This window comes from Cygnus olor, chromosome 2, assembly GCF_009769625.2.
Source record: "Cygnus olor isolate bCygOlo1 chromosome 2, bCygOlo1.pri.v2, whole genome shotgun sequence".
In the NCBI taxonomy this organism is placed as follows: domain Eukaryota; kingdom Metazoa; phylum Chordata; class Aves; order Anseriformes; family Anatidae; genus Cygnus; species Cygnus olor.
The window spans coordinates 61,210,184-61,228,785 of NC_049170.1; the positions used below are offsets into that span (position 1 = coordinate 61,210,184).

The following is an 18,602-nucleotide window of genomic DNA, read 5'->3' on the forward strand; positions in this document are numbered from 1 at the left end:
AAACAGTAAGTCTTCATGTGGCGTGCTGTTCTGTGTTACTCCCAGATATCTGTTAATCTTGGCTGTGCCTGTAAATGTTGTTTTTATGCTTAAAACAATAAATATCTACAGTGATCAGTTGCATCCGTGGCAGTAGCATTTTAGGTTTTTGTGATCGTGCCTGACTGAGGAGAGAGCTGGTGAAGCAGGTGCCAAAACCCAGAACAAATGCCACAGGTAGGCATGTCGTCACACTCGGGCAAACAAAGAACAGGACAAGGACAATATTTTTCCTCGTATTTATTTCGTTGAATGTGAAAATTAATCCAGCAGGGCTGCTGTAGGAAAAGGAAGGGTGGCTCTTCAGTTACAAAGTGAAGTCTCAGCCTTTTGCTTCAGCAGAAGTCCTACAGCTCTTTACAGAGAAGGCACTGTGTTGAAACAAAGCAATTGTGTGGAGTAGAAGAGAGATGTTCTTCACACGTGATGCTGTGCACAGTGCTACAGGAAAAGTCTTGTACTTTGAAACTTTTTACTGTGTGAGAATAGACATCTTTGATTTTAGCATTTTCCTATTTGGTAGTGGGATGAAGTTAAATTGAATTATTTCACTGTATTGATACGACCAAAACTACAGTCATTGGCCTCTTTATTCAGAGGACTGAGAATTCCTGTGCATAGTTTAAAAGCTGGGATTACATGCAATTAGTGTTAATGCTAATTGCATGATAGGCTCCATTAAATTCAAGCACTAGTCTATTCTCTTTAGTGGATGCACAGTGCAAATAGAGTTTTGAGCTCTCAGAGGAGTTTAATCTCCTGGTAGTGAAAGATACGGAGAGATGTAGTCACTAGTCCAAGAGAATTATTTTAACTTGTTCTTAAAACCAAAAAGAACCAAGACCTGCACCATCCTCATCTCACACATTTCAATGTGTCTTTTTTCTCAGTAATCAGTAGACAAGCATAAGCAGTTAAGACCCACAGAAAAATCAGTAGAGAGATATAGGAATATTTCAATGTACTGTGAAGGAATATTGGTGGGGACCCTTGCAGTCAAAGTTAATTTTATTTTGTCTTAGCTGTATTATCATGTTGTGGTTACACGCGAGAGGTGCTGGAAGTGCATTCTAAGCACTACTGTATTGTAAAAAAGAACTTGAAAGATTTACCAGAGCAAATCAAAAAGAGGAAAGTATAAACTATTGCACAGAACGCAAGACAGTGATTTTGTGGCTACAGTTGAAATATAAGTACTGGGAATGCTGACCGTCAAAATAGGGGATTTATGGGAAATAAAGTCCTAAAATATTTTCAACTACCAAAAAGAGTGGGAGGTGATAGAAGGAACCCCTCCAGGAATGGTAGATTTTTGTAATGTATCTAGCTGCTATTGAAGTTTTAAATGGCTTTCTGGTGCAATAAATATTTCATTATAAAGACAGAAAGGAAGACCGAGAAATAAATTAGTCTGCTTATTTTGAGAGAGCTGCATTCAGTGGATAGCAGTTCCAAAGCAAGTAGCAAAGTTGTGTGTTCAGTATTTCAGTTTCCAGGTATCGCAGTAGGAAATAATAAATAAATAACATTATATATCAGTAAAATGGAGATAATTCCACCACAGATAAAGTAGTAAAGTGTGTTTGGAGATGAAAATAGTTTTGTCTTGGAGCTATAATATTGAGCATCCTTTAGCTTCTATTGCACTTTGTGATGTGAGTTGGGGAATTTGGGGTGCCGCAGTGATTCAGATTAACTTTCCATCTTTTACAGGCAAGATCAGCCTGTTGTCTTCTATAGTCCTTGGTTTGAGAATTTAATTAAGCAAAGTTGAGCATAGGCTGAAGCAGGATTTTGTTTTACTTTTCTCCTCACCACTTTCTCAGGTCAATTATTTTCTTTCAGTTTCATACTCAGGTAGAGAGGCATGAAAAAAACATGACGTTCACAAGCCAAGAACAGTAACAAAATAGCTGGAAAATGTCATTGCAAGTGTCATTCCATGAAACAGCTGGATTTTGTAGGTTAAATAAACTTAAATCGCACATAAGTCATAAGCAGAACAAAGATCGGTTAATGTAATTTATATCAGCCAGTTTTACTTCACATCATCCACATCGTTTTTCACAGCCTTGTGCAGAAAGTCCAGGTGAAAATGCTATGTATTTGCTGCTGTCTCTACTGGATTGTATTGAAAGAAGCATCTGTGTGGCTTCCCCTTAGAAGTTTGTGAACTGGAAAAAAAGTAATTTTAAAGTTGGAATCAGCATGGTACTCAGTTTTAAGTAACATCCTCAGCTTCTGAGTAGAGCTGATTAGTTTGGGTTTTGTTTTGTTGCGTAGCCTTTTTACGGGTGGGAAAATCCCTGAGACTGTCTAAAAGAGAGCCCTTCACATGAGCTGTGGGAAAGGCACTGGGTCATTTCAGGTGGAGTTAAAGTGGCCGGGTGTGCTCTGATGTCTGCTGTGTGCTCCATGCAAAATTTTGTGACCATCCTGGATAGTGACTGCTTCAAACTTTTGGAGGAAATCTTTGTCTTTTGGTGCCATCTTGTGGCTGTGGGATAGGCAAGCAGTCAGTGTAATTATCATCAAAAGTCACTTACTTTATTAAAAGATGTTATTTTAAACAATTAGTGTCATATCATTATTTATGCAAACAGAGGTGGAGGACACAAGCCTGGTGTAAAAAAGCATATGTGAACAGTAGCAACATAGTCACTCAAATTAGGTCCTTGCAGTTTGTAATTTTACACTTCTTAATGGTTCTTCTGCATTTTATGAGCTAGGGTTCAGGTTGTGTATGTGTCCATGTGTGTGTACTCAGGCAACAGTTGGCAGGACTGGTACCTTACTCCTGTTCCCCTCCAAGCACTATGCTTTGCATCGCTTGAAGTGATTCTGTCTTATAATCCTATTAAATAACTTCCTGAAACCACGTAGGAACGCTAAAGAAGTTGGACTGTCATACAGACTGTCTGCATGTAGTAGTGTTTTTCTTTGCTGTGCAAAATATTTCAAAAAATAGTCTGTGCTTTTTAGATATTGCAAAATCCTTCTGTATTTGCAGAACCTGGGATCCCCCATCACACAAGTCTTACAATCAGCAGTGCTTGTTGCGAGTGCAGTTGCATGTGTGGGACCGTGCAGCATCTCTAGAGCCCTACTGAAGGCTGGGTAGTTCCATATGAGGCCAAGCGAAAGGCTTCAGACTTGAAGGTCTTCAATAATTTTGACTAGCCCAGACATAAGAGATGTTTTTTACGATCTCCTGCTTTTTGGAGAGAAGAAAGCCTATCAACAGATTGGTGGATAGGTGTAAGACAGCCTAGTTTCTTTATTAGCTTTCTTAACTCTTGTCACAAGTGCTGTTAGGTTCTCAAATGCCTTAAGTGCTTTATCTTTCAAATGGAAAGAAATATATTTACTATTCTTTGAAAAAACTTCATAGGAAGGCTGCTGATTAATATAATTATCAAAGTAACTTGATTTTTTTAGTATGTAAGATTCTCAGTGTAAATGTACTATATGAAAATGTTTGATTGCATTCGCTTTTGTTTTGTGATAGCTGTGTATTTCTCCCTACCCTCGAATCCAAGCAGAGTAAGAGATAAGGAAGCAAAAAACTCCTTTGTTTGCATACAGCACTGTGTCACAGAAATATTTCTTGTTGCACTTCTTCACAGTTGCTGCTATATGAGAGAGGCTGGATGAATAGATGGAAGCCTTCGGTTTTACATGAAGGGGAAGGAAACATAAGAAACATAAAATGGAGAGGACACTTAATAGCTTGGGCCAATAATATGGTAAGTTTTTGTCACCTCTGTTAAATGAGCAGAAATACCGCTGCTTTACGCTGATGTTTGAAATGTTTTAAAATGGTGTTAATTGTTAAAATATTCCTTTGAAAACTGGTACGTTAGAAGAATCCAGTACATGAGGCACTGAAGGATCGTGCTTTAGGTATGATTTCTTCATAGAGAGCCCTGCTGTTTGCATTTACTGCTGTCTGTTCGGTGTTCTCCATGTAACTTGCAGCTTCTGAAGAAATTTAGAAAAGCAGCTCTACGTACATACGAATGCTAGGGGTGGTCACAGCTGTACCCTATTGTATATCAGAGTTTTGGCCAGTGAGATTTGTTGAAGCAAATTGCTTGAGGAAGGAATGCTAATATGAACTCTTCTTTATAAGTATAATATCCTCCTAATCCCTCCTCCTCCACCACCCAAAAAAAAAACCTGTCTAAATTTTGAAATTTCTATTGAACTAACAGCATAATATATATTCCTAATGTAGCAGATTATAAAAAATTATAGTAATAATTCCTTATTTTGGTAAGCCACTTGAAAAGGCTAGATTTAAGAGAAAACAGGCCCTTTTTGCTCTAAGTGTAATTCATATTTTAAAGGGAACTCTTGCTTTCATGCTGAGTGTTGCATTTCACCTAACAGTGTATATGTAATTGATGGGTCAAGGTCTGTGTTTTAAAACTCAGCAGACAGGGATACATTTTTAAGAATGTATGATGTCTAAATTCCAGATTTTTATTTTAAAATGTGGTGAAGGTATTACTGAAAACATTTGCTTTCTCCCTTCTTTTTTCCCTCCTGGAAGGAAGCATTTATTAAAATATTTTAAAGCTGTTGTTCTTTTATTCCCTTTAAAAACAGCTTGATATGAAATTGTTAGCGGTGGACTTTGTGTTTATTTGCTTCCCTTTAATGACTGCATTAGCACTGAAACTTAAGGAAGTGCTTGATTTTCGTAACATTAACTCTTCAGAAGGTTTTGTTCTTTTCAGAGCCATACAATTACAATATATATTCTAGGTGAATCTGCAGGGAATAGATAGGACAGTTGAGGAGAGCTATCCCTAGAGATGATGTGTCACATCAGAACACAGAATACTAATAAAATGTTGAGAGCCATCTGTCAGAGACAAAAAGCCATGGTCAGGGCCTATCTTTCAATGAAAAATGAAATGACACTTGCCCTCCAAAAGATTAATATATTTGGTTATTGGCCTTTTCCCTTCCCTTCCCCCTTTACCTTTTTAAAATTTCTCCATCCTCTAGCAAGGTATTTGTTCCTGTTTTTTTTTTTTTCTTTCAAAGTAAGTTGGAGAAAATCATTTATAGGCTTGCCATTTACTGTCTGTATCTAGTTCTTATTTTCTCATGTGTTTGTTTTTTTTTGTTTGTTTGTTTTATTGCACACTGTATGCATGCTTGCTAGACGTTGGACATTCCAAGATGGGCTCCCAATTAATTAGGCAGGGTCTAATTCTGCTCCTATGCTTGACACTTTTCCCTCTTCTCCTTCTTCCATGACCAAGAGTGTAAGTCTTACAGACTGAGACACCTGAGGACCAAATCCTTAGCAGCATTAACTTTCCTAACTCTCACAAAAACATGTTTTAGGCTCCTTCATGACAGGAAATTGAGACTGGAAGTCCTTTCAGTTACAGTGCAAATGGCATGCTTTAACTATAGAGGATTCTACCCTGCTGGTTTGAGAGCCACTTTAAATGTAAGCTCATCTGCCCCATATAGAATTCAATTTGCTGCCTTGTTGAAAAACAGATGTGATATGGGTCACTGATTTGGAAATCATACTTAAAGTGGTGAGATTAATAAAAGACAGCTTTATTAAAATGCAGTTCAAGCAAGACTGCAAACTTTAAGAGATGAGTTTAGAAAACACAAAGCATAAGCTCTTTCTTTATGCTACCCTGAGATCTGGGCTCTGTACATTGCAGATGATGTGTACAAGTTTTTGTTGCTTTGTTTTTGTTTTCATGGTTTTTTTTTGGCTTTTTGTTTATTTTGAAACCTTGATGCTTGATGACTTTTAACCTACAAGATGCCAATAGGAGTCTTTCTGTTCACCTCCATACTACTTACTGCTCCTTGTGATTTAAGGATTTAAGGTGTTTGTTGTTTTTTTTTTTGGTTTGTTTGTTTTTTTTAAGAAAAGGGGAGGGTGGGGAGGAGGGAAAGCCAAGCTTCTAGCTTAGTTTTGGCTTAGACCATGACCCTTGTGTTTAGATTCTTTTACTTAAAAACAGTTGAACTGGTATAGCTGGGGACACAGAAATTCCGGGGGGTGGGGAGCAGGCAGGGTGGAAACAGGCAGGAGAATCTTTTGAATCAGTTTTGCAACTAGAAAAATCCTAATGTGGAATGTCATCCTGGATGCTGACCTTTCAAGGTCTTTTCCATCCCTTTTTTGTGATCATGAGATGTGGTTTTCTGCTCACTGAGCTTAAGGGAAATATCTACTAAAACACTTGGTGTTATGTTGGCAACTTTTGTTTTTAAATCACAAAGAAAGAAGTTATTATTTAACATGAAATTAATCTCCATTTTACTACTGGAAAGGTTATAGCTCACATTTTCTAAGTGGTATGGAAAAATCCAATCAATGGCTCTTCCCCTTCTCCCTCCCTCTAAAATGACTTTAATCTTCCTTTCTTTAAACTTTTTGTTGTGTTAGTTTGAGATATTTCCTAAGGAGGCAGTGAAAAATCACACCGTATAAAACCAAGCATCATTTAAGTATGCTTCCTTTTTTTCTTTCAACATAAGAGTATAAATACATTTTTATAGAAGTACAGATTGTCTTCATTTACCTTAATTTGTTGTTACTTCATCTTTCCTTTTTTTCTGAGGTGGAAATTTCTGTTTCTCGATGGGGAATGTTTTGGAGGAGCCTGGGATGCTTTTGCTTCTCCACTAGTAGCACCAGCCTAAACAAGCTGGTCTGGTTCATGACTGGATTTGCTCATCTGTCACTCGTTGACTCGTTATATCTTTGTATTTAGCGTGTAAATTTAAAATATTTAACTTACTCTAATCTCATTGTTTCTCCTGTCACCTGCTGGGTGAGATTGGTCTTTGTATCAACAGTTATTTGTGTTGGCACTTTCATCCCTACCCTGCAACTTATGCCATAAGCTGCTATGACTGTTTTACTGTACAGAATAAAATGGGCTCTGGTGGGTAAGAGTTTGTCATACTGAATAAAGTTCTCTTGTATTTAAACTTTCAGGGCGTGAAGATACTTGACATGATTTCCAAGCAACGAATTACCAATGTGCCTCGAGATGACATAAGCATTCGCCCTGATATGTATCCCTGCAGCCTTTGCTGGAAGGATAATTTAACGCTGATTATTGGCTGGGGAAATTCAGTAAAGGTGCAATTACCTGTCTTTGTAATAAATGCTTACTGTTATCACAGACAAACAGAGGATTATTTCTGAAAAGCAAAGACAATCGAAAAAAAATAGTTTGGTTTGACTACAGTCTGCAGAACTCCTGCTGCCATAGAAATGTCATTGGACTGACCCTCGTGAGGAGGAGGAGAAGGAGTGATAGACACCCAGCGGTCAGACAGATTTCTGTGCGTGAGCATGCAGCAAGTGTAATCCTCAGGGACACTTCTCTCCTCTGTGCCTTCAAGAGATTTCCTCTTTTGAAAGCTTTTAGAGGGGCTGTTGAATTCATTTCTTTTGATTAGCATTAAGGAAGGACAACTTACCATGAGTTATTTTTGGAGGGGCTTATTTTGGGGGCTGAGGAGTTTATCGTTGGTAAGACAGACACAGAATTTCAGCCAGCCAAGGGGAAAAAAAAAAGGGGATGGAGGACAGGTTGCTTGGGGCTTTGCTTCGCTTTCAGCAGGGAACTAGCATTTCGAACTTGTGCACAGCAGACTGCGATTTGTGCAGACCAGCACCTGACAGGAGTTCATTAGAGCCTGTTAGATGTTGTCTAATAACAGCTTGCTACATCGTTGCACAGTGGGAAATTAAAAGTGCTTGGTAGGAGTAGATGGAGAGGGAGGGTAAAGTGAGGTAGGTGAAGCATAAAAAGCTTTTGGAGCATTACACTTAAAGTTTTACAAATGAGGAGGTTTGTCATAAGTTTGGCATCTGTCTTTCCCCTTGTATTACGTGTGCTTCACAACATATGGGTGTCTGCATTTCTTTATACGTATGTGCTCTCCTCCTGTTACTTGGATTTGCAGTAGCATATGCTTTCTGAAATAATAAGGTAATGAGACACCAAGTGTGAGAAGATAGCAAAATCAAACTCTCATATGCTGCTGTGAAGAAACAGTAGTGAGCAGATGCTTTCAGATTTCTCTCTGATGGCCCATCTTCTCCTCTCCCAGCATATTTATAAGGCTGTGAGCTACAGACACAACTTTCCTGTCGGGTTTTCTTCCTCAGTGATGCATCATCACTGTTCTAAAGCCAGTGTTTATCAAAGCAGAGAAATGCCTGTCCAAGAACACCTCAGTAAGTTTCTGGGGAAAGTTAGCATAATTTTAGGAATGCGTATTCATCATAATGATCCAAATATCTGTTTTCCTAGATTTGCTCAGTAAAGGAGCGGCATGCCAGTGAAATGCGTGACCTTCCAAACCGCTACGTGGAAATAGGTATGACTGTACGAACACGTGCCTTTTCACAATCAGATAAGGTTTCAAAGGTTTGTTTTCACGTTCAGCCTGAAAAAGCTGTTAGAGTTCAGAGACAACAGTTAACATAAATGTCTCCTCGTTTTTACTTGATGAGGTAGTCATAATGTCCTGCATAATTTTTTTGTAATCATAAAGTCTTAAATTCTGTGCTCTCCCAAAATCAAAGAGCCTTGTGTAAAGAAAGAGTGGATGTCTCAACTTTCCTTTCAGGCAGATTTTTACAGAGAACTTGGGTTTTCATCTTGGTTAAATGATGATGGATGTAGTAATATAAGGAGAAAACAGACACTAGCTTAATCAATTACTCATTGTTTAGCTTCCTTGCTCATAACTTTTTTTTTTTCTGAGCATCTCTTCAGTATAGTCCTAGAAAGTTGATTTGAATTTCTTCTTGTTGCCTTTTTTGCTTCTGCATTTTGTACTTTGCTTTCACTTTTCTTTTGGTGATGTGAATAATTTTGTTATTGGTGATTAATGATGGAAAAGGTCTTGACAAAAAATGTCAAGAAATTCAAACAAAATTTGAGGGGGCAGGGGGGTAAACAAAAACTCTTCTGTTCCCAAAAGAAGCTTCTGATGAGGAAAGATCTATGAAGAGGTAACACTGCCAAGATAAGCAGGCCCTCTGGGACTCTGCAGTGCAGAATGGACAACTGTTTGTAACGTTTTGTGCTTCCTTGTCTTGACTGTAATGACATGAGACTGTAAACAAGAATGTTCAAACAAAATCCTGACTCAGGTCAGTGTACTGACCAGAATGGTACATAACATAGATGTATACTGCTTTATGATTTCAGAAAAGAACAGTTCTAAAGTAGCTTTTGAAAATCAGCGAGGATGTTCTGACGTTAAACTCTTTAGGAATTCTGGATACTGAGAGAAGGCAGGCCTGACCATTAACTGAGACTTCTTGAAAGCTATTTGTTGGTAAAGATTATATAGTCCCAAAAGAATAATTAACCATGGAATTCTAGGATTTTTGAGAGAATTATGTCAAGGACAAGTTCAGCCTTGAGTTTTACCATCGAACTCTTATATAAATCTTTTCTGTACCTCTAAGTAGCTTTTAGGAAATAAATAAATGAGGTGAGTTACATAGTGTTAAGTGAACAGAGGGAACTTATACTATAACTGAAGTTGTAGGTTTACAGGGAGGGAGCTAGCCTTACAATACTGTCTATTGGAACTTCATTCAAAAATAATAAAAAGCTGTGATCAAACTATTTAGGTGCAATTCTGAAGGTTAGAGATTTTTGCAGAACTAACTTTTACATATTTCAATTTTTAGCCTAGATTTCTTCTCTGTATTCTTGAGGACTGCAGTTATATCTCACTTAGCCTGTTAATGATGTGCCTGAGATTTTTCTTTCTGGTTTCATGTCAAAGCACTGAAATGGCTCTGCCAAATGCTGCCAGTACTACTCTTTGGAACGTGGATTGTATGCTGGGAGGGAAAAGAGTGAGATACTTGTTCAAGTCTCAATAGACAGTACAGTAACTTTTGACGTAATCACTTAGAAAGTCTTTGAGAGTTATGTTATTCCACAGCATCTTTTTCAATCTTACTATAGTTTAAACTTTTACTTTTCAGATGCATAGCTGTAAGGTCTGAAATTATTATTGGGCAGACTGACCAGCAACCAGTATAGTTTTTTACAAGAGTATTAATATCCTAAGTGGATGCGTAAGCTGATTTACTCTCATAACGTAAAGAATTTACACAAGACAAGAATATCTGAAGGATATTCAGCTACCCTGCCATACATATCCTTTTGGCATATAACATCTTGGCATCATCTCATCAGGGTAATACATATGGAGCCTATGACAATATAGTGATTTCTTGTATCTCAGCAGTTTCAGATTTGTGTTTTTAGAGATGTTCTGAAGGTCTCAAAGTTCTACAATAACATCTTAGCAAGCTTTGGTGGCATCAGTAGACCGTAAATGTTTCTTCAGTGGCTTGCAGCCCAGTGAATAAGGAAGCGGAGCATCTCCAGCCTTGCAAGTTAGGTCCACAGGATCCTGTGGTGCTAGGATTTTATCTTGATACACAGCCATACTTGCTCTGAGGCAGGAAATAAATATGGTACCTACCCTGATTCTAAACCAGATGGCCCGTGATGTGGGAAAGTACCACCACTGAGCTGTTGTGGATGTTGTACTTCAAAGAAGATAATGCTGTGGTTGCATGCAAGAGAAATTAGAAAAAGATATATAGTTCTTATGCACTGAGATCTGTATGATATTGCCAAGTTTATTTGTACAATTCGGTATTATTAATGGTGCTTTTCTTTATTAATCTTTTCTGTTGTCCCTGGTTCCATGTTACAATTCATTGCTTACATGAGTCTCTATTCAGTGTCAAAGATAAACTCCGGTGAAATGTTTCTATTTAGGTTTAAATGTATGTTAGCTGAGCAGATCCTATCAGTTTAGCTCTGTCAGCTACCACTGTGAAGTAGCGTATTGATTAGAAAGTATTGGTATTGAATTACAGGCTTAACATGGACTAAATGCCATTGTGATCCTTCTTAAAGAGTGCTTGACCTCTGTGCTTGCTCCCAATACATGTACAAAAGCTGTAATGCTAGACAACTTCTGTTCTAAACAGGGAGCCCTACTCAAATGTAGCCTGCTAGAAGGCTGCTTCCTAATGAACTAATTAGCACTTTGCAGCTAATGCAATTCCTTTTCAAAGTGAAACTGGGCATCTTACAAGCATGAAGTAGTCCTCTGGTGTGACTGTCAGGCAGCTCGGGTTTATGGATCCTTTGTGAGTTACTTTACCTATGCTTGAGTTTGTCTCTCTAATAATAGTGGAAAATAAAAATTAACATTAAAAGTCAGTAAAAGACTTGAAGTTGATTAGAGACTTCCCATTCAATTCATGTTAGTGCAGATTTTATCTGAGGAATCTCAGCTTAATTCCAGGTGCCAAGCAGCCAGCAGTGCCTCGAGCACTTTTCTCCCATGTGCATTTCCCCACATTCCTGACAAAGCAGACTTCTGGTATAAGAATTGCATGTGGATATTCTTGTAACAACACATCTTCATGTTCTATGAGGGAATAGCTGTACCGCTGCATGCCAAGTTACCATCAAGTACTGAGATCACACATTTTTATCTGAAAAGAAAACATGGGAATATTTATTTCTTGGTTTGTGAAGTGAGATACTGGGATCTACCATAGCAGCATATTTGTCTTTACATAGACAGAGCTTAAAGCTTGCTTAACAAATAGGGTGAGCAGTAAATCAATGATGAATAAATGTCATCAACTTTATATGCTGATTTATGCAAACATTTAATTGGACTATGTCTGTCTACATTCTGAAAAGCAAACTGCTGAAAAAAAGGAAAGGAAAAAAAATCAATTGGTATAACTGATTCCACTTAGACTTCTGTTCATCGTGTTTTGTCATGAGACAAAAACTGATCATTTGTAAATTACTTGATAAAAATTACTTCACACTATCAAACTAATTACTATCAAACTACTGAATATTTCCCTGTTTGTTGATAAAATCTTTCAGTTCGATCTGTAATGGAAAAAAAAATAGTTTTTCAGAAAATCAACTTTGAAGCTTTGAAACTTAAGGTCCTGACTTTCCGGCTGTCATCGAGGTTTCTATGGGATTTGCTTAAAGGTTGCAGGTGCTTCTGTCTGCAGAACTGTACAGACAATTGCCGTATTTCTGAAGATGATTTTATTCTTGTGTGGGAGAGAATAGGGGTAAGAGGATTTCAACCCCAGTGTAACACTGCTGTTTCACAAAGCCTGGCTGCAAGTAAGACAGCAAGTTGTGGCACTGCTTACAGTACACAAAACATTTCCTAATTTAATTGAAAGAGCAGAATGCCCAGATAGATGATTACTGGCATGACCAAGCAGTTGTTTTGTTTGTTTGTTGTTGTTGTTTTTTCTTGATGTTTCTAATTTGCATGATATTGTAGTTGAGAGAAATTATATTCAGTAGCAAAATTCTTGCTTATTTTCATTCTGTGCTGGTAGCTAGTAAGGCAACAACTTTCAGGTATAGAGGTTTTACAGAGTTTTCACCGATTTTAAGCTTTTTTTTTTTTCTTTCTGTCGTCATATTAAATTTTACAATATCATTTATAGTGCCCTGATTTATTTCAGTGAAAATTCTCATCCTCTTTGCTATGTGGCATTTGAGGTTATATTACGAATGATAATTGATCGCTATTAATTTTTCTCTTAAAGCCTTTCCAAACTTTCTGCATTCAAACAAAAATAAATTTGAAGATCACACTTTTTCTAACATATTATTTTTAATGAAGAGTGGAGGCTATGAATTCTGATTTTGGGAGCATAAACTGAGAAATAGTGTTTTTGTAATCATTGGTGTATAGGTCCTACCATTGATTTGGGTCCTACCTTACTGCTCTTCCTACTGAAATTGAAGGGAACAGTCCATTAAAATGCCATTGCAACATGTATATGATTAGGTAAATAGTTGCTTAATTTTCACTATAGTAATATGGGGAGAAAAATTGCAGGCAATTGCAATAAAATATTGCACAAATAAAGGACACTCACGTGGGTTACTTCACTGGTCCTCCCCAGAAATTTTTGTTTCCTTTTGAGTCGTGGCTGACATTTCCTTAACTGGGCACATCTTGAGCTTTCTGCTCAGGTTCCTAATCAGACGTAGGTCTACCCTGGAAATCTGAATTTATGAAGACTGCTGTGGAGTCTAACAGGAGAGAGAAATCATCTGAGTACAGAAAAACTCAAATGCTGAAGCAGGTGTAAATGCATAATGATTTTCAAAGAAAATTATGAATATTAGAAATTTATGAACATTAGATATGTGAGGTTTGTATTCAAGGTTTATGTTGATAGTACATCTAAAAGTAATAGTATTCTTTTATTTCTTTAAAAGTAAACCGTGTATATGTAATTTGCCTGTATGCACCTCAAGACAACTTAAGTAATGATAATGCAGGACAAAAGCCTTCCCTGGCCTGTAATTGGAACTGAATGCATATACTGTGGGGCAAAAATTATATTGTATATCAAATGCAACTGCGTGAACCTGATAATAATAGTTAATCAACGCATGCCATTTTGTATACTATTTCGTTTTGGATAAACAACCTTGTTTAGTAAAAACACTGGTGTTGGAGATGCCACCTTCAGAACACTTAAGGGTGTGTTATACTGCAGCCAGCAGAAATGACTGCGAATTTTGCAGATGTGCTTGAAGTAGCTGGCGAAAAGGTAATTTGGGAGTGCATACTGACATCACCCCAGCAGCTAGCAGTGCACTGGAATTCATGGTAGGTTTTGGTAGGTTCAGCTTGCTTTGTGTCTCTCATCTGTTGTATGAATGGGCTACCTGAAAACTAGACTGTCTGCCTCTCCATTTCTATCATATGGAATTAAAAAAACAAAAGCAACAACAAGACTTCTTTTCCTCTACACATTAAGTTTCATGTTCAATCTATGCAGCTTCCTGCCTACTTTCTCAAAAGATAACGTGGAAACCTTGGCCCTGTTGAAATTAATGGCAAAACCTTGTGACATCACTGTAAACAAAATTTCACATGCTAAATCTGCAGTGGAGAAGCAGGGACTGTTTTTTTTTTTTTTGAGATTTGATTAAACAAAACAGACCTTTTTAGTTCCAGTCCACTGCCTGTGTATCTTTAAAATACAGAGAAGGTTGTTTTATTTGGGTAACAAGGTAGCATGTGTTGTATTGTGTATTTTGTACATTTCATTTAATGAACAAGGTGATTTACAGGTTTTGTCTTTGTGCTTCCTGGTAATTTGTTTGACAGTTGTATATAGATGGTGAACATAAAGTAGATCCACTGTCAGCATATCTTCCATCCTTCTTGTGACAGGCATAAACATGCATGACACATGGTAATACCGCTTTCATTTCCATTTACTTCAGTGCTACGCCTGGTTTAATTGTTTTGGATCTTTTTCAAATTAGCAGCATTTCTGCAATACGTCCATGTTGGATTTCCCCCTGCCTTTATCACAACAAACTGTCCAGAGAATAAGTCAAATTAACCTCATAGTGTTCTGTAAAGCTATAACTGCTGTAATTTTTCAGTAAAACTGTTTTTGATGAGCTGCCTCAAAGGTTTCTGCTAGGTCAAGAAGCACTGTCTGTGCCAGTCTTTGTTCAAGGCTGTCGCAGAGAGCTGGAGCATTGTGTTTCCACAAGGCCTCTTGAGGAGGATGAGCTGAGAGAAAGCTGAAAGTGAAACCAAGGAAACTAAACTCTATTAAAAAACAAAGCTTCAAGTGATTTTCTTTTTTGTCTCGCTGAACAGCAGTGCTGCTTTATCCTAAATACACCATTACAGGGGTGTTACAATCGTTTTTAGCAGTGCCTCCCTGGCTAAGGAACTGAAGCTCCAGTGCAGGTCAAACACAGGATTTTTGAAAACTGTCCCTATAATCTTTATAAAGATACCATTCACCACCCTGTTTTCCTCTCCAAATTCAAATGACAATGTTTTAGATGCCTCCAAAAGCCTTCCTTGTCATTTTTTAAGCTGTCAACAAATATTTCTTTGCTGTCCTTCTACCTACTGCTTTGGATTTCACTTCTTTTTTAGTTTTCTGTGTTCTTGTGTCTGCCTTACGTGTATATGGCCAAATATTAGATTGTAAACTGGGAGTAAGATTTATTACGTAGACGTTCTTAACATAGTTGGTTTAAAGCCACCATTCAGAGCAATATGTGATGCAGTACAAGTATCTCATCAGTCTTGCAGGATAGAACAAAAAAATTGCATACAGGATTACAATGTGAACCTATTTTCTTCTCCTAGAATAGATTGTGTTTTACCCTTATGCCATGCTTTGGTCCCCATGATCTCAAAGTGTCAACGGTCATTAAGAGAAAAACAGCATTTGCTTATTCAGGGAAAGACAGATGTCAATCTTTATTTTATTGTCAATATTTTTTTCTTCTTTCGCAGGGAGGATGATTATTTCTCTTGTTTCTTCTTATTACCGTAGCTGAAGAAAATTAACTCTACATTACCATCATTATACTGTATTTTCTATTTGCTTTACTAAAATAATTAGTACCTATTTCAATGAACAATAGGTACTAGTAATGTAGCTTGCTAATTAGAAAGCAAGGAGACATTTATTTTCTACTTATACTTAGATTTTCCTGAAGCCATTTATTGGGAGAAAGTTACGGTGATCTGATATACCTTATTTTACAAAAATAAGTTTGCTAATCAAATACTAATTACTGAAAACACTTGGTCTTGGTACTTCATCAAATTCCCAATGTTGTGTTTTGGGCCCCATGAGAGAGAGCCCCAGATGTTTAATGCCTGTTCTGTTAAACCCATAAAGAATAAAAATTAAACGTTATAGCTGTGGAAGACATGTACTTTAATTGGGCCTTTTGTAAATACAGTTCAAACTCTTTTCTTTTGATCTCAAAATAATCAACACTTAAATTGGTCTTGAAATCAAGACAGTTTAGGAAATTACATTTCAGTTTTAAGAACAAGAAAGCCACTATTTAACCATATCTTTTCTTAGTAATGAGTGTATCTTTTAAATCTTCTCATGATGATAAATTAATAATGAGCTTTGTGTTTTCATTTATCATACATATCATATCAGATGTAGCAAGATCATATCAGATGTAGCAAGCGTGATTCTCTTAAGGCAACATGACTTGCTGCAAATATGCAAACCTACAAAGATGTTTCATATGTTACCTATTTTACTGAGTTTGGTGGTGTTTTTTTTCTTAGTCCTCCAGCCCAACCCCCACAGTGGTGATTACTGAAAGTTTAGCTGACATTCATTTCATAGTTTCATCTCTAGCATGTCCTGGAGCACAAACATTTCTTCTTGCAAGCCTTAATGGATTTAATCTGTTAAATGTAATTTTTCATCCATCTGCTGATCCAACTGGGAGACTTTAGGTTTGTTATATGTATCACATCTTCATTTCTCTGTACCGATACTGTGTGCCATTGGTTGTCTCTGAAAATCAGTTGAGTGTTTTTCTTAGGGAGCAGTTCATACATTTGTTTGCCTAACAATTTGTTTTCTTTCCTGTGTTTCAGTTTTCCAGTTCGATACTGAATTTTATATCAGTGGGCTTGCACCTCTTTGTGACCAGCTTGTTATAACTTTCATACGTAAAGGAGATTTCGGAAAAAACCGGTAATTGTTTTTACGTTACAGTTTCATCACAGTGCCAAGCCACGTCCAGTGAGTTAGGGCTTGCACCAGTCATGCAGATCTGATTACCTGTGAAAGAGTTTGTAGTCAGTCTGTCGTGAGCAGGCTTGGACTTCTCTGACCTATCAAATCAGGGCAGTGGAGGTCCATGAAGACTAATGGATTTACCTTTAAAAGTCTGGGTTCCTTTGTTTCCTGCAGGAGTGGAGAAGGTCCCTAGGTAGTCTTGCTTTTTTTTCTTCCTTTTTCCCTTCCCTCTCTCTTTTCCTCTCCTTTCTCTCATTCTTTCTGCTATTTTCTGCACCAAGAACAACGGAAGGATCCTTACAGCCGAAGGAACACCTTGCTGACACTATGCCTCAAAAGTAATGGGAGCAGTGAAGCTGATGAACTCAGACAATAGGAGTCACTGTGCTGGGTGGGATGTGTTGATGCAAGCCAAGTAGCGTTGTTGCTCACTTTGCCTCCAAGACCTTAGCTGTGTGCACCAAGATCCGTGCGTAGATAGCTAAAAATTAGGATTCGTGTCAGCTGTTCCTACAGCAAGCGGGTGCGTACGGCAGCTGGCTCCAACATTTATTTCGTATTGCCGAATGAAAGGCGAGGTAGCGGAGGAAACCCTTGAAGTCGCAGTGTGAGAGTGGCAGATGCTCTTGATCATCTCTTTGATAGCACGTCTGCATTAGGCACCCATCGCCATAGTAACCTCGAGCAACTGGGTGCACAAGTTGCTAGGCGATGAAATGCTGTAGGTTCAAACAAATGCTCAAGCCTGCCGAAATCAATAGGGTTAGCTTCCAGCTCTGCTGCAGGATGTCAGGTTATTATTTCTTTATTTATACGAAGGAGAAAAATAATGTCACAGCACAGTTTCCCCAGAGAGCCGGTGTGGTAGTCCTCTAGTGCGTGAGAGTCAGCGAAAGAAAAGGAGGCAAACAAATGGGATGAGAAGGGGGAGGAAAAGGCGGGCTGGAACGCAAGGAAGCAAGGAAATGGGGAAGTTGTCAGTAACGAAGAAGGGAGCTAGTGGAAAGCCAGTAGTAACTGAGAAGGGTGGAACTCATTCTGGCTGCTTTAGGGAAGAAGGATGAAAAGAGGATGTCAGGTAGTACAATGGAATAGAACATAGGAAAGAGATTTCTTGTGTATTTGCCTTTAATCAGCCTTTTAAACAAACAGCAAACTGCAAGCTGGACTTTGATAGCCTCCCAGTCCCCTGAGTACCTATAGCAAGGAGACAAAATGACTCCTCTCCCCAGCACTGTGCTGTGACCTGGCCTGCTGGGAGCCCCCTGCTACTACCTCAGCTCTGCAGAGCCCAGGCTGGTTGAGCTCACCGCTCACTACGGATGCTGCTGGGTTGTGAGGAACACTGTTCTTGCTACGCTTGATTTCACAGCTTTCAAATGACAACTTCTTACTTGTTACAAATTGCATCTGAGTTGAACTCACGGCTGTGTTTCATTTTTCACTTGCTCTGGAACAGTCAAATCAGGGAAAGATCCGAGTGGTGCTGCAGCCAAATGGGTAGGCTGGAGCTGTGTAAATCCACTTTTTGCATTGCCCTGTTCTCTCACTCTGTATTTTGCTACAGTTCATAGCTAGAAGTATGAAATAAGGCATTATCTTGGACCTTAACTTAATTAAAAATAAAGCTAGCTGAAGCCAGCGATTTCCCTGTGTTATCGTCTTACTATAACCACCTACTTTGCACTGCCAGAGTTCACATTACTGAAGATCACCAGCACAGCAAAGGTTTTACTTTATTCTCAAATTAATTTTAGCTCTGTTGCTGTTGGATTCTTAGAAGTGCAAACTTCTCTAAAAAACAAACAAACAAAAAACAGAACAAAAAAAAAAAAAAGAAAACACCTCAAAAAGAAGTTAATCTTTGTACTGGAATAACACTGATTTGTAGAGCTCT

The 18,602-nt window shown here is 38.0% G+C and overlaps 1 protein-coding gene across 1 annotated transcript in view; it reads left to right on the top strand.

Annotated features, from left to right (window-relative positions):
* VPS41 (VPS41 subunit of HOPS complex) overlaps positions 1-18,602 on the top strand; it is a 105,154-nt gene that overhangs the window by 52,272 nt on the left and 34,280 nt on the right. Inside the window, 5 exon segments of the mRNA XM_040549571.1 lie at positions 3,666-3,785; positions 7,031-7,177; positions 8,361-8,427; positions 16,561-16,625; positions 16,627-16,674. Of these exon segments, the coding sequence (XP_040405505.1) occupies positions 3,666-3,785; positions 7,031-7,177; positions 8,361-8,427; positions 16,561-16,625; positions 16,627-16,674 (447 nt within the window).